The sequence below is a fragment of the Natator depressus genome, chromosome 6 (assembly GCF_965152275.1).
Source record: "Natator depressus isolate rNatDep1 chromosome 6, rNatDep2.hap1, whole genome shotgun sequence".
NCBI classification, from domain to species: domain Eukaryota; kingdom Metazoa; phylum Chordata; order Testudines; family Cheloniidae; genus Natator; species Natator depressus.
In genome coordinates, this window is record NC_134239.1 from 99517137 (window position 1) to 99534003 (window position 16867).

Here is a 16867-nt window from a genome sequence, read left to right on the forward strand (position 1 = left end):
CTCAAGGCAGGACTAAGTATTATCTAGACCATCCCTGACAGGTATTTGTCCAACCTGCTCTTAAAAATCCCCAGTGATGGAGATTCCACAACCTCCCTAGGCAATTTATTCCAGTGCTTAACCACTCTGACAGTTAGGAAGTTTTTCTGAGTGTCCAACCTAAGCTGCCCTTGCTGCAATTTAAGCCCATTGCTTCTTGTCCTATCCTCAGAGGTTAAGAAGAACAATTTTTCTCCCTCCTCCTTGTAACAACCTTTTAAGTACTTGAAAACTGTTATCATGTCCCCTCTCAGTCTTCTCTTCCCCAGACTAAACAAACCCAATTTTTTCAATCTTCCCTCATAGGTCATGTTTTTGAGACCTTTAATCATTTTTGTTGCTCTTCTCTGGACTTTCTCCAATTTGTCCACATTTCTCCTCAAATGTGGCACCCAGAACTGAACACAATACTCCAGTTGAGGCCTAATCAGCACAGAGTAGAGCGGAAGAATTACTTCTCATGTCTTGCTTACAATACTCCTGCTAATACATCCCAGAATCATAGAATCATAGAATATCAGGGTTGAAAGGGACTTCAGGAGGTCATCTAGTCCAACCCCCTGCTCAAAGCAGGACCAATCCCCAACTAAATCATCCCAGCTAGGGCTTTGTCAAACCTGACCTTAAAAACCTCTAAGGAAGGAGATTCCACCACCTCCCTAAATAACCTATTCCAGTGCTTCACCACCCTCCTAGTGAAAAAGTTTTTCCTAATATCCAACCTAAACCTCCCCCACTGCAACTTGAGACCATTACTCTTTGTTCTGTCAAGAGTGATGTTTGCTTTTTTTGCAACAGTGTTACGCTGTTGACTCATATTTAGCTTGTGATCCACTATGACTCCCAGGTCCCTTTCCGCAGTATGACACCATGACTTAGCAGATATCCATGTAAACTAGGCAAGTCACTTAATCTACCCTGTATTTCAGTTCCTCTGTAAAATGCAAATAGTACCTCAAAAAGGTGTTGTGAGGATAAACTCCATTAATGATTGGGAGGCACTCAGACACTTATGGGATGAGGGCCATAAAAGTACCTATATCGACATTGATATCACATTCATCACCATGGTGACCTGCCTATGCTCTTTTTATGGCACCCCCCTTCTGTTTTTAGTTTCAGCTGTGGAAAGGTTAAGCTGAAGATGGGAATTTCACACTTTGTTCTGAAGACATCAAGATTAAGGTCATTCTTATCTCCTCTGGTAATGAGTTCCAAAGCCTTTCCCCATTGATGAGGAAGCCCTTCCTCTTTCAGGTTCATAGTTCTTGAGGGATGTAGCTGTTGAAGATCATCAGAGCAATGAGAGTACTGTTCTCTTCAATACCTTAAGCCCATTCCATAGAAGGACATTAAGATTAACACGGATACAGTGATCTTGACCTGATGTATCTCAGGAGGGGAGCAGCTGGGGCAAAAGACATATCTGGCTTCAAGACTAAGCTTGATAAGTTTATGGAGGAGATGGTATGATGGGATAGCCTAATTTTGGCAATTAATTGATCTTTGACTATTAGCGGTAAATATGCCCAATGGTCTGTGATGGGATGTTAGATGGGGTGGGATCTGAGTTACTACAGAGAATTCTTTCCTGGGTGTCTTGCTGGTGAGTCTTGCCCACATGCTCAGGGTTTAGCTGATTTGGGGTCGGGAAAGAATTTTCCTCCAGGTCAGATTGGCAGAGGCCCTGGGGGTTTTTCGTCTTCCTCTGCAGCGTTGGGCACGGGTCACTTGCTGGAAGATTCTCTGCACCATGAAGTCTTTAAACCACGATTTGAGGACTTCAATAGCTCAGACATAGGTTAGGGGTTTGTTACAGTAGTGGGTGGGTGAGATTCTGTGGCCTGCATTGTGCAAGAGGTCAGACTAGATGATCATAATGGTCCCTTCTGACCTTACAGTCTGTGATTCTAAGTCTGTGCTGGGAGTGGAGCATCACAGTGATGAGCTTTTACTAGCCAGTGTTGCTGAGGAGATAGGCTGCTACATCATGGACTAAGAAGCTTTTTAAAAATGTTGGAAAGCTCTATCTACATATAGTAAGTTAACATTCTTTCTGTTGGATCCCAAAGGCAGACTTTACTGTGGCATGCTCCATGTGTAATAAGATAGTATATGTCTATTGGTATATGTACAAAAAAAGTTTGTTCTTGTTTTCACAGCTGTTGCTGTGTGTCTGTGTCACCCAGCAGCAGTGGGGAGTGCAGGAGCAGCCCTATGCTGCAAATTGAATTGATGAGGTGAAGGCAGACCGTTTAGAATGGACAAGAAAGCGATAATGTTTGCTAGGTCTCAAAGTATTTCTCTCTTTTCATCATCTTGCCTGGGGTCAGTTTCTGACAGCCACCATTCATCCAGGTTCTTGTCTCAACCAGGCAGAGGAAGAGTTGGAAGATGGTACTATTTTTGTCAGAGGTAAAGGACAGAGCTATGTGAAATCTGCATGTATCCGCTATTTTAAACATGGTGTCTCAATCTTTCACAAAGCCTTCATGTAGATATTGAAAGGATGGGGGAGAAAACTCAGCCTTCTGGAACTCCTGAGATCAGCCCTCTCGAGGCAGACGAGCAGTTGCCCATCGCTAATCTCTGTGAGCACCCTGGAAGGACAATCGCCATTTTATAGAAAGAATCAACACTACTTCTGACTGCATTCATGTTCCGTTTGTTCTAGGTGCCAAAAGGGGAGACAATGATACAAGTCCTCCCAGACCCTAGCCTGCCCAAGAATCCCCAGATCTGCAGATAATCTTCTGTGGGGGTTTGGGAAAAGAAGAATGATACTATGGAGTTGTCTATATTCCCTTTCACATGTGAAGAGGGGGAGATTCACATGCAAATCCAAAGGATACAATTAGATCTTCCATAGCACCTCAATCCTCACCTAAAACATCCAGCTTGTCTAGGCCTGCCATTTCTTGAGCTGAGACTGCTGACTAAGTTAAAATAAGTGGTAGTTTTGTATGGAAACCAACTTTACACATATTTTAGGTTATTGCAATTTAGATTGAAAGTAAGAGAAAGCCAATTTTAATAAAGACAAAGTTTTTTAAAATACCACATTCTGGGTGCTAACTCCTTTATGTTTTGTTATAAAGTTCCTCTGTACATAATATGAATGTAGTTAAAACATAAAAAGTTCTTGGCTATGATGAAAAGCAAAGAGAAGGAGTGCTCTAAATATTAAGAGTGCAAGAGCATTTGATTTATTCACCTTTTACTAAAACCAGTAAAGAGACTAATTCATAATTTCAATGAAGAAATTGCATTTTAATTCTTGTCTTGCGGACATTTGACCCTAGTGATGGGAATTTGGGAATGAATTTTCTTCATTGCTTCTGACTAACCATGTCCATCGATGCAGAACACAGTATATTAAGTATTTTAGAAATTACACTTTCAATCATCACTGGTCCCACAGAACAAAATAACAAAGTAAGTGATGAAAAGTGTAAAACAGTCAATGAATCCTAATTGGTAATTATGCAAGACAAACATCATGCATTTCTAGTAAATGGTATTTACCTTCTATCCATCCATTTTTCTTTCATACTGGAAACCAACAATTTTAATTTGTAGTTCTTCACCTTTTAAAAGTGCAACCCAATCAAGCAATAAATTTGTTCATAATGAATAAATTTTTCCTACCTAGTGAAATTTTAATGATAGTTACATCAAAGTGCATTTTTAACCTGATTAATATGAAAGTGAACAATAAAACCAATTCAAACACATTTTAATCTCTTCAAAGAAAATAATGTTTTGATGGACACAAAATACTGCTAATCTTGTGTATGACCTTCCTTCTGCTCGGTCAGTCCATTAGTAATAGTGTTCACAGGTGTCTATAAGGTCAGCAGATCTGCAATCAAATTATTTGCATACTAAACCTAAACTCCTCTTTTCTGCAATGTAGATCAAATTCTATTTTGGGAAAATACTTTCAGGATTTTTTTTTAAGTGTGTTTAAAAGTGTCCTAAGGGAAAGTATTCTCTCTGGTGGAGGAATGGGAAGTAAACTAATTAGCAAAGTGATGGGAACCCAGAACTCAATTTAATGTTCCAACATACTCTGAACTATTTACTCCATTTCTCTTCCATGAACACTGTTCATAGTTGCGTCTGTTGCATTTTTAGCACGGTCCCCCAATATTACTCCCAATTTTCCTTGAAAAGTATATGATTGTTCTCTTCCCTTTCAAGCAGAAACACTGAATGAACTACTCATATTACACCTTTATTTAGACTACCATAATTCTCTTCCTATTACTATGATCTTCCATACTACTGAAGAAATTAACTGTGTGTTTCTATGACCCACCCCCTCTGTTATTCTCTTTCTGACACATTATCTTCTTTCTAAATTCCTGACAATACATGAGCTTTATTGTTTTATATGTAGCCAATAGTGCAGGGGTATGCATCTACATGACTGATACAATTATCTTCATTACTCCAATTGAAATACCTATTGGCAAAGCACTGATGTCATTGAAGTTAATGACCTACTGTTTAAAAAATCACAATTACAGCCAAATGGTCTAGTATTATTATAGAACTGAGGCAAGAGAAGAATATTTTGAACATGGGTCTACAATTTCCTTGCACTGTGACTTCAACACAGGTGAAAAACTGCCAAAGCAGTTCACTTAGGGGTGAGCTGAAATTCTGTTCCAGGTGTATTATCATAGAAGCAATGGAGACTGGACCTTTCAGTGTTAGAACATATTGGTGGGAGGATATTTTGGTCTAAGGTTTTAATCTGGAATAAAATTAGCATTTACTAATAAAATTCATAATTATCATTCTCATTAATACAGAACACTACTTAGTATTATAGATCATGCCTTGTGAGCACTGAAGTTCTGTATTGTCTCAGCATGGGGCGCATGCTCTGCAGTCTTTGTACCTGCTCTTACTGGTTAGAGAGGTAAAATCTAGTGCAAAAAGATACAATCTAGTGGTCTGAGTTTTAACTTTGCTTTGACATTGAACCCTTTTGTGGCTTTGGGCAAGTCACTTATCCTCTCTGACTCAGTTTCTTCATCCATGAAATGTTGCCCTACCTACCTATTAAGTTACCTTTGAAATGCTGATAATACAATAGAAGGTCTACACTAAAAAGATCATCTTTTCTCTTTGGTGTAACACACAAACTGTCCCCATTCAAGCCCAAATTAATGGTGTTAAATCTGCAAATGAATTTTAGTTCTGCAGTTTCTCTTTGAAGTCTGTTTCTGAAGTTTTTTTGTTCAAGTATGGCTACTTTTAAATCTGTTAGAGAACGTCCAGGAAGACTGAAGCGTTCTCCTACTGGCTTTTGTATGTTACCATTCCTGATGTCCGATTTGTGTCCATTTATTCTTTTACGTAGAGACTGTCCGGTTTCGCCAATGTACATGGCAGACGGGCATTGCTGGCACATGATGGCATATATAACATTAGTAGATGTGCAGGTGAATGAGTCCCTGATGGTGTGGCTGATATGGTTGGGTCCTCTGATGGTGTTGCTAGAGTAGATATGGGGAAAGAGTAGGCAACGAGGTTTGTAACAGGGATTGGTTCCTGGGTTAGTGTTTCTGTGGTGTGGTGTGTAGCTGCTGGTGAGTATTTGCTTCAGGTTGTGGGGCTGTCGGTAAAAGAGGACTGGCCTGTCTCCTAAGGTCTGTGAGAGTGAGGGATCATTTTCCAGGATAGGCTGTAGATCATTGATGATCAGGACCAGCTCTAGGCACCAGCAAAGCAAGCATGTGCTAAGGCGGCAGAATTCCAGGGGCGGCATTCAGGCCATCCTTTTTTTTTTTTTTTTTTTTGCTTGGGTGGCAAAAAACCTAGAGCTGGCCCTGTTGATGATGTGGTGGAGAGGTTTTAGCTGGGGAGTGTATGTGATGGCCAGTGGTGTTCTGTTATTTTCCTTGTTGGGCATGTCCTGTAGTAGGTGACTTCTGGGTACCCATCTCGCTCTGTCAATCTGTTTCCTCACTTCCCCAGGTGGGTATTGTAGATTTAAGAATGCTTGATAAAGATCTTGTAGGTGTTTGTCTCTGTCTGAGGGATTGGAGCAAATTCGGTTGTATCTTAGGGCTTGGCTGTAGACAATGGATTGTGTGGTGTGTCCTGGATGGAAGCTGGAAGCATGTAGGTAATTATAGCAGTCAGTAGGTTTCCGGTATAGGATGGTGTTTTTGTGACCATAACTTATTTGCACTGTAGTGTCCAGGAAGTGGATCTCTTGTGTGGACTGGTCCAGGCTGAGGTTGATGGTGGGATGGAAATTGTTGAAATCATGGTGGAATTCCTCAAGGGCTTCTTTTCCATGGGTCCAGATGGTGAAGATGTCATCAATGTAGCGCAAGTAGAGTAGGGGCATTAGGGGACAAGAGCTGAGGAAGTGTTGTTCTAAGTCAGCCATAAAAATGTTGGCATACTGTGGGGCCTTGTGGGTACCCATAGCAATGCCACTGATTGAAGGTATAAGTTGTCCCCAAATTTGAAATGGTTGTGGGTGAGGACAAAGTCACAAAGCTCAGCCACCAGGTGTGCTGTGTCCTCATCAGGGATACTGTTCTTGACAGCTTGTAGTCCATCCTCATGTGGAATATTGGTGTAAGTAGTTCTCAAACTTTTGTACTGGTGACCTCCTTCACATAGCAAGCCTCTGAGTGCGACTCCCCCCCTTATAAATTAAAAACACATCTTTATATATTTAACACCATTATAAATGCTGGAGGCAAAGGAGGGTTTGGGGTGGAGGCTGACAGCTTGTGACCCCCCCATGTAATAACTTTGTCCCGACCCCCAGTTCTACATCCCTGGTGTCCAGGATGGAGTTTTCAGGAAGATCACCAATGCATTGTAGTTTCCTCAGGAAGTCGGTAGTATCTCGAAGATAGCTAGGACTGCTGGTAGCGTAGGGACGAGGAGAGAGTCCAAATAACCAGATAATCCCGCTGTAAGAGTGCCGATGCCTGAGATGATGGGGCTTCAAGGGTTATTACCTCACCCACCTTGTCTTTCTAGTATCCTGGAACCAACATAGCTACAGCATTGCCAACAACAATGAACCGATTGCAGATGAACAGGTCATAGATCCTAAGGCCAGAAGGGACCACTATGATCAAATCTTCCTCCTGCATAACAGGCCACAGAATTTCATTTAATAATTCCTGCAGTGAAGGGAATTATCTTCCATATTGTAGGTGAACACTAATTAGCTAAAAGAAAAGGAGGACTTGTGGCACCTTAGAGACTAACAAATTTATTTGAGCATAAGCTTTCGTGAGCTACAGCTCACTTCATCAGATGCCTTCAGTGGAAAATACAGTGGGGAAATTTATATACACAGAGAACATGAAACAATGTGTGTTACCATACACACTGTAACAAGAGTGATCAGGTAAGGTAAGCTATTACCAGCAGGAGAGCAGGGGGGAAAAACCTTTTGTAGTGATAATCAAGGTGGGCCATTTCTAGCAGTTGACAAGAATGTCTGAGGAACAGTGGGCGGGGGGGGGAGGGGGAATAAACATGGGGAAATAGTTTTACTTTGTGTAATGACCCATCCACTCCCAGTCTTTATTCAAGCTGAGCAAACAGGGAAAGATTAAGAATGAACTCTCAAAACTGGATACTCTCATAAAAAAACAACCTTCCACACAAACTTCCTCGTGGCTGGACTTTACAAAAACTAGACAAGCCATTTACAACACACACTTTGCTTCTCTACAAAAGAAAAAGGACACTAAACTATCTAAACTACTACATGCCACAAGGGGCCACAACAGTGGTTCCCTTAACCCACCCAGCAATATTGTTAATCTATCCAACTATACTCTTAGCCCAGCAGAAGAATCTGTCCTATCTCGGGGGCCTCTCCTTCTGCCCCTCAACCGCCACAAACATGATACAGTTCTGTGGTGACCTAGAATCCTATTTTCAACGTCTCCGACTCAAGGAATATTTCCAACACACCTCTGAACAACATACTAACCCACAGAGACCTTCCTACCAAGACTACAAAAAGAAGGATTCTGGGTGGACTCTTCCTGAAGGTCGAAACAACAGACTGGACTTCTACATAAAGTGCTTCCGCCGATGTGCATGGGCTTAAATTGTGGAAAAGCAGCATCACTTGCCCCATAACCTCAGCCATGCAGAACACAATGCGACCCTCAGCCTCAGAAACAACTCTGACATCATAATCAAAAAGGCTGACAAAGGAGGTGCTGTCATCATCATGAATAGGTCGGAATATGAACAAGAGGCTGCTCGGCAGCTCTCCAACACCTCTTTCTACAAGCCATTACCCTCTGATCCCACTGAGGATTACCAAAAGAAACTACAGCATTTGCTCAAGAAACTCCCTGAAAAAGCACAAGAACAAATCCGCACAGACACACCCCTAGAACCCCGACCAAGGTATTCTATCTGCTACCCAAGATCCATAAACCTGGAAATCCTGGACGCCCCATCATCTCAGGCATTGGCACCCTGACAGCAGGATTGTCTGGCTATGTAGACTCCCTCCTCTTGCCCTATGCTACCAGCACTCCCAGCTATCTTCAAGACACCACTGACTTCCTGAGGAAACTACAATCCATTGGTGATCTTCCTGAAAACACCATCCTAGCTACTATGGATGTAGAAGTCCTCTACACCAACATTCCACACAAAGATGGACTACAAGCCGTCAGGAACAGTATCCCCGATAATGTCACGGCAAACCTGGTGGCTGAACTTTGTGACTTTGTCCTCACCCATAACTATTTCACATTTGGGGACAATGTATACCTTCAAATCAGTGGCACTGCTATGGGTACCCGCATGGCCTCACAGTATGCCAACATTTTTATGGCTGACTTAGCTCTTCCTCAGCTCTTGTCCCCTAACGCCCCTACTCTACTTGTGCTACATTGATGACATCTTCACCATCTGGACCCATGGAAAAGCAGCCCTTGAGGAATTCCACCATGATTTCAACAATTTCCATCCCACCATCAACCTCAGCCTGGACCAGTCCACACAAGAGATCCACTTCCTGGACACTACGGTGCTAATAAGCGATGGTCACATAAACACCACCCTATACCAGAAACCTACTGACCGCTATGCCTACCTACATGCCTCCAGCTTTCATCCAGACCACACCACATGATCCATTGTCTACAGCCAAGCTCTACGATACAACCGCATTTGCTCCAACCCTTCAGACAGAGACAAACACCTACAAGATCTCTATCAAGCATTCTTACAACTACAATACCCACCTGGGGAAGTGAGGAAACAGATGGACAGAGCCAGAAGAGTACCCAGAAGTTACCTACTACAGGACAGGCCCAACAAAGAAAATAACAGCACGCCACTAGCCATCACCTTCAGCCCCCAACTAAAACCTCTCCAACGCATCATCAAGAATCTACAACCTATCCTGAAGGATGATCCATCACTCTCACAGATCTTGGAAGACAGGCCAGTCCTTGCTTACAGACGGCCCCCCAACCTGAAGCAAATACTCACCAGCAACCACACACCACACAACAGAACCACTAACCCAGTAACCTATCCTTGCAACAAAGCCTGTTGCCAACTGTGTCCACATATCTATTCAGGGGACACTATCATAGGGCCTAATCACATCAGCCACACTATCAGAGGCTCGTTCACCTGCACATCTACCAATGTGATATATGCCATCATGTGCCAGCAATGCCCCTCTGCCTTGTACATTGGCCAACCTGGACAGTCTCTACGTAAAAGAATAAATAGACACAAATCAGACATCAAGAATTATAACATTCAAAAACCAGTCGGAGAACACTTCAATCTCTTTGGTCACTCGATTACAGACCTAAAAGTGACAATTCTTCAACAAAAAAACTTCAAAAACAGACTCCAACGAGAGACTGCTGAATTGGAATTAATTTGCAAACTGGATACAATTAACTTAGGCTTGAATAAAGACTGGGAGTGGATGGGTCATTACACAAAGTAAAACTATCCCACCTCACCCCCCGCGCTGTTCCTCAGACGTTCTTGTCAACTTTTGGAAATGGCCCACCTTGAGTATCACTATAAAAGGTTTTTTCCCCCTCCGCTCTCCTGCTGGTAATAGTTCACCTTACCTGATCACTCTCATAGAATAGAATATCAGGGTTGGAAGGGACCTCAGGAGATCATCTAGTCCAACCCCCTGCTCAAAGCAGGACCAATCCCCAATTTTTGCCCCAGATTCCTAAATGGCTCCTTCAAGGATTGAACTCACAATGCTGGGTTTAGCAGGCCAATGCTCAAACCACTGAGCTATCTCTCATTACAGTGTGTATGGTAACACCCATTGTTTCATGTTCTCTGCGTATATAAATCTCCCCACTGTATTTTCCACTGAATGCAGCCGATGAAGTGAGCTGTAGCTCACGAAAGCTTATGCTCAAATAAATTTGTTAGTCTCTAAGGTGTCACAAGTCTTCCTTTTCTTTTTGCGGATACAGACTAATACGGCTGCTACTCTGAAACCTGTCACTAATTAGCTAGTTATTTAGGTGAAACTGCCTTGTTTCAGCAATCGTCGAAAAAGGTAAGAGTTGGACTTTGTAGGAAAGATAGTTATATTTATTCTCTCTCTCTCTCTTTCTCTCTCTCACACACACCACACAGACACACACACACATTTTTTCTAATCAATTAGATTAGATGAAAGGCAACAGTTTTGACCATAAAATACTGGTTCTTTCTTGGAGACTGTCCTTATATGCTTGAATTCAATACAGTCAAAGAAAATTATATCAGTTAACATCATTTACAAGGCCAAAATATCAGCACAGCATAAAATCATGACATAAAAATACAGTCTTTAAAAAACCAAATTCTTAAAGCACTATCTATTAGCTTTTACCATATCATTGGAAAGCTTTGTGGCAAAGATAAAAGATAAGATAAACTTACAGACACGCATTCTTAGAATACTTAGCTTAATAGTCAACCTCAAACAATTCTGTTCAGCCATCCTGACTGGATCATTTAGACATATGTCAACTTTTATGCCTATCAGGCCTGATCTAATTTCTGCTAAGATAATTGAAATGTCCCTTTGATTTCAATGTGAGCTGCCTCGGACCATATTATATAACTGACTTCAACATGTGCTTAAGGCTTTCCACCACTCACACATCTTGGCCTCTTGTATTCTGGGAGTCTACAACTCACAGATGGATCCATTCATAAAAGGAATATTTTCCTCTCATATGCAGTCTTCACATTCTATGCCGACAATACAATTCAGCTTTCAGTAATTCACAAGATTATTGCACTTGAATGCAGTCCACATGAATCATGCCAGAAATCCTTTCCTCCCCTTCACATGCAGCTAAACCCTTTCAGTCTCATACACATATGAACTCTTATATGCTCATAAATGAAATTTTACTATTAGGGAAAAGTTATGGAAAATTCATATCAGGTCTTATTTGCTCTCATTGAAGTCAATGAGAGTTTTGCCATTGATTTCATTGGTAGAGGGTGGAGTCTATCAAGTCATGTTTGTCATATGACAGACTGAAATGGAAATTTGTATTACTTTGACCGATTAGCAAAGAAAACTGACTCATACATACATACAGGGAATTGAAAAGTCTGAAATGTATTTATTCAAAAAGCTAAGAAAGATCAAGATTACCTAAGAAAGAAACTAGAAGCCTACAGGGCCAACACATATAAAGAACAGATTTCTGGAATAAGATAGTGGAAAGCTACTAATCAAGAGATACATATAACAATCAGCCATCTGTGTCTAAAACCATACAGCAAACCAAACTGTAGTTTCACTAAACCTGCTTTCCAACTGAAACACTAGTTGGCTGTATAGTCAGCTAACTAAAAAGAAGAAATGACTGGGATAATCAAGTGATAGGTAACTTATGATGTAAAAGACAGTAAGGTAATAAACAAGCATGCTTCAGCAATATACAACAGAAAAATATCCATTATTTACAGTAAAACATAGAAGATCAAGACCCAGCCTAGAGAACAAGAGGAGGCAGTTGGCATTAAAAATTAAAACAGTACCAGCAACAAAGTTCTAATATTTAAAATATTTATACAAAATTAATCTACATAAGTACTTTCAAATGACTGCATCAATCATCTCAAAATGGTGGATCTCACAATGATTCTCAAACAATTAAAAGTACAAAAATAAATATTTAAAAAATCTATTTCTCTTATATACAACCTGAGATAATGGGAAAGTTTCAGAAAAAACTAAAAATATTTTTAAATGCAGTTATCTGCTCTAGATAAGGGCAAGACAACCTTTATACAATTTGTAATTAGAAAGAAAAATATTGCCTAAGCAGATGATGGACAAACTGGAACATCAATTTCACAAGGAAGTGCTCATTCCTGCACTCAGCATACTTTTACTGATTTCACTGGAAACAGAATCAGATCACAGTATGGGTGCATAAACTACATAATAGTTCATCTTTATAAAATTTAGAGAACTATGTTCCACCAAAAATGAAAGTGAGGAACAACTTTATTTGACAAGGACGTCAGAAATGTTGTAAAGTTATATGTGTGTTCTGAGAGCTTTCAATGACTAAATTCGGACCTGGTTTCAGCCATCACATAGGTAAAAAGGTTTTTAAATAGATCATCCTTACTATTAAAATGATTAAAGGATGTACAGACATTACTTGGCTTCTTACAAATTCACTGAAAAAAGCAATGGCACGCAAAGGATGAAATAGATGAATTGTCTCTTATTTCTGAATGGCTCCTCTAATGGAGTATTTCTCTGCCAATATGGAGAGACTGCTGGTAGCTCTGCCCATTTGCCTCTGCAGGAGAGAATATGTACATATCTCTCTCTGAGCACCAGCCTCTCATAGCCCTTAACAGACAGTTCAACATTCAAGATCCCAGAAGATGCTTCCAAAGCTGGAAAAATCTTGGAAAGGCAACAGGGTGTGGGTGGAGGACAAACTGAAAGAAGAATGTTCTGGACTGGCAGTGGGCCACTCCTTGAGAAGACCCATTAACAAAGACAAAATTGTTTTATTCTCAAGGAATGGTCCTCTATAAATCAGGAGAGAGCAGTGGGAAAGTAGCAAGCAGTAGAACAATTGATAGGGAGGAAAGAAAACAAGAAATGAGGCCAAATGACTGGGAACTACATAATGAAAAACATATTGAATTATTTTTATTCATACAGGCTGTACATAGAAAGGATGGCCATCAGGATCCTGCATCAGAAGGAAGCATCTATGGATGCCAAAACATCTTTTAATGCCTGGTAAATGAAAAACCCAGATAGAAGCTTTACAGCTGGTAGGAGGAGAAGCAGTCAAAGCAGGGACCTTTCGACATTTTAGAGAACTTTCTACAGTCTTCACTGGACTTTCTCTTCCATATGCTGATTGGCTGTTTGCTACACCTTCTTCCTCCCCCAGCCCTCACAGTCCCTTCACCTCAGGTTCACTACACACCTACCCCTAACCCTCCTCTCCCATGCACTGTCCCCTTCATCTCCCTTACCTTCATTTTTCTTTCCATTTAGCTTATCTCCTCCTAACTAAACCCACCAAAAAAAAAAAGTCATGAAACTCACATGCCATTTGCTGCCAACACATTTTTCTTCCCTCCCCCTGTGTCTGCCTCGTCTATTTAGATTGTAAGCTCTTCAGGGCAGGGACTGCCTACTACTCCGTGTTTGTACAGTGCCTAGCACAATGCAGACCCATTCTTTGTTGGCCCTTATGTAGTACCATAATAAATGTGAATGATAATTAATCACAGATCGCTTCATAGGATACTCTCTTCCTCTCACAGAATCAGAGTTTAAGGCAAAAAGGGATCGCCAGATGATATAGCCTAACCTCCTGCACATATCCCAGGCCAATAAACCCCACCCAAATACCCTTGCATTGAGCCCAATAATCTGGATTATACCCAAACATTACAGTCCTCTGGAGGCTAAACTATTGAGTGCCACAGGCAGAGAATAGAAGGGACCGAGGTGCACCAATGTCCTCAACTCTGGCAAGGACCCAGAGAATGACTCCAGATTCCAGAAGGACTGTTTTTTTGTTGATTTGTTTTTAACTTGACTCTGGGGATTGTATCTTTAGACATTGTTTTGATCGTGCTTTTGCAGTCACCACAGGCCACAAGCAAGACATCCACTGGAATACATAATCAGGACTAATTATTGCCCAGTTTGTACCATATAGTCTTAACATGTTTTTAACATTTCTTAATTTAAATTATTTCCTAACATAGAGTGGGGGAAGAGGTGTGGCAGAGGGCGAGGCAGTGTAGGATAATTCCTATCAAATAGGAAAAAGCAAAAATAAATGTATCAAATACTACAATTAGGTATCTATAATGACTGGGGAAGAATGCACTGGATTTATAATAAAAAAACCCCATTTATCTGACCCTTAGTGAGTGTACTGTTGTCAGATTGTTCATGGTTCTAAAGAATTGTAAGAGGAAAACAGCACATTAAAGACAATGGATTTCAAGAAGGCAGACTTTAGCAAACTCAGGGAGTTGGTAGGTAAGATCCTATGGGAAGCAAGTCTAAGGCTTGGTCTACACTAGGTGAGGGGGGATCGATCTAAGATACACAACTTCAGCTACGAGAATAGCGTAGCTGAAGTTGACGTATCTTAGATCGACTTAGAATCACTTACTTCGCGTCCTCGCGGCGCGGGATCGACGGCTGCCGCTCCCCCGTCGACTCTGCTTCCACCTCTCACCGTGGTGGAGTTCCGGAGTCGACGGCAGACCAATCACTACCTGCCGATCCGGCGGGTAGTGTAGACGTGGTCTAAGGGGAAAAACAGTTCAAGAGAGTTGGCAGTTTCTGAAAGGTACATTACTAAGGACACAAGAGCAAACTATCCCACTATATAGGAAAGATAGGAAGTATGGCAAGAGACCGTCCTGGCTTATCCAGGACATCTTCAGTGATCTGCAACTCAGAAAAGAATCCTACAAAAAGTGTAGGTCAATTTACAAAGGATGAATATAAACAAATAACACAACTATGTAGGGAGAAAATTAGAAAGACCAAGGCACAAAATGAGATTAAACTAGCTAGAGACAAAAGGTAAGAAGAAAACATTCTACAAATACATTAGAAGCAAGAGGAAGATCAAGGACAGGGTAGGCCCATTACTCAATGAGAGGGGAAAACTAATAACAAAAAATGTGGAAATGACAGAAGTGCTAATTGACTTTTTTGTTTCAGTTTTCACCAAACAGGTTAGTAGCAATTGGATGTCTAACGCAGTAAATTCCAGTGAAAATGAGATAGGTTCAGAGGCTTAAATAGGGAAAGAACAAGTTACAAATTACTTAGACAAGTTAAAAGAAAAGGAGTACTTGTGGCACCTTAGAGACTAACCAATTCATTTGAGCATAAGCTTTTGTGAGCTACAGCTCACTTCATCGGATGCATACTGTGGAAACTGCAGAAGACATTATATACACAGAGACCATGAAACAATACCTCCTCTCACCCCACTCTCCTGCTGGTAATAGCTTATCTAAAGTGATCACTCTCCTTACAATGTGTATGATAATCAAGTTGGGCCATTTCCAGCACAAATCCAGGTTTTCTCACCCTCCGCCCCCCCCCCCCCCAAACTCACTCTCCTGCTGGTAATAGCCCATCCAAAGTGACTACTCTCTTTACAATGTGTATGATAATCAAGCTGGGCCATTTCCAGCACAAATCCAGGTTTTCTCACCCTCCCCCCGCCCTCCAAAAACCACACACACAAACTCACTCTCCTGCTGGTAATAGCTTATCCAAAGTGACCACTCTCCTTACAATGTGTATGATAATCAAGTTGGGCCATTTCCAGCACAAATCCAGGTTTTCTCACCCTCCGCCCCCCCCCCCCAAACTCACTCTCCTGCTGGTAATAGCCCATCCAAAGTGACTACTCTCTTTACAATGTGTATGATAATCAAGCTGGGCCATTTCCAGCACAAATCCAGGTTTTCTCACCCTCCCCCCGCCCTCCAAAAACCACACACACAAACTCACTCTCCTGCTGGTAATAGCTTATCCAAAGTGACCACTCTCCTTACAATGTGTATGAAAATCAAGGTGGGCCATTTCCAGCACAAATCCAGGTTTTCTCACCCCCCCACCCCCATACACACACAAACTCACTCTCCTGCTGGTAATAGCTCATCCAAAGTGACCACTCTCCCTACAATGTGCATGATAATCAAGGTGGGCCATTTCCAGCACAAATCCAGGTTTTCTCCCCCCCCCACACACAAACTCACTCTCCTGCTGGTAATAGCTCATCCAAAGTGACCACTCTCCCTACAATGTGCATGATAATCAACGTGGGCCATTTCCAGCACAAATCCAGCAGGAGAGTGAGTTTGTGTGTGTGTGGGGGGAGAAAACCTGGATTTGTGCTGGAAATGGCCCACCTTGATTATCATGCACATTGTAGAGAGAGTGGTCACTTTGGATGAGCTATTACCAGCAGGAGAGTGAGTTTGTGTGTGTATGGGGGTGGGGGGGGGGTGAGAAAACCTGGATTTGTGCTGGAAATGGCCCACCTTGATTTTCATACACACTGTAAAGAGAGTGGTCACTTTGGATGAGCTATTACCAGCAGGAGAGTGAGTTTGTGTGTGTATGGGGGTGGGGGGGTGAGAAAACCTGGATTTGTGCTGGAAATGGCTCAACTTGATTATCATACACATTGTAAGGAGAGTGATCACTTTAGATAAGCTATTACCAGCAGGAGAGTGGGGTGAGAGAAGGTATTGTTTCATGGTCTCTGTGTATATAATG

The 16867-nt window shown here is 41.5% G+C and overlaps 1 protein-coding gene across 3 annotated transcripts in view; it reads right to left on the reverse strand.

Annotated features, from left to right (window-relative positions):
• Positions 1–16867, reverse strand: part of EFCAB11 (EF-hand calcium binding domain 11) — a 128597-nt gene that overhangs the window by 35728 nt on the left and 76002 nt on the right. Inside the window, exon 6 of one of the 3 annotated variants that reach the window (XM_074957138.1) lies at positions 14733–14869. The exons of the other annotated variants lie outside the window; for them this stretch is intronic. Coding sequence (XP_074813239.1) covers positions 14733–14869 — 137 coding nt within the window. The remainder of the gene's footprint in view (positions 1–14732; positions 14870–16867) is intronic. 3 annotated transcript variants of the gene reach the window in all.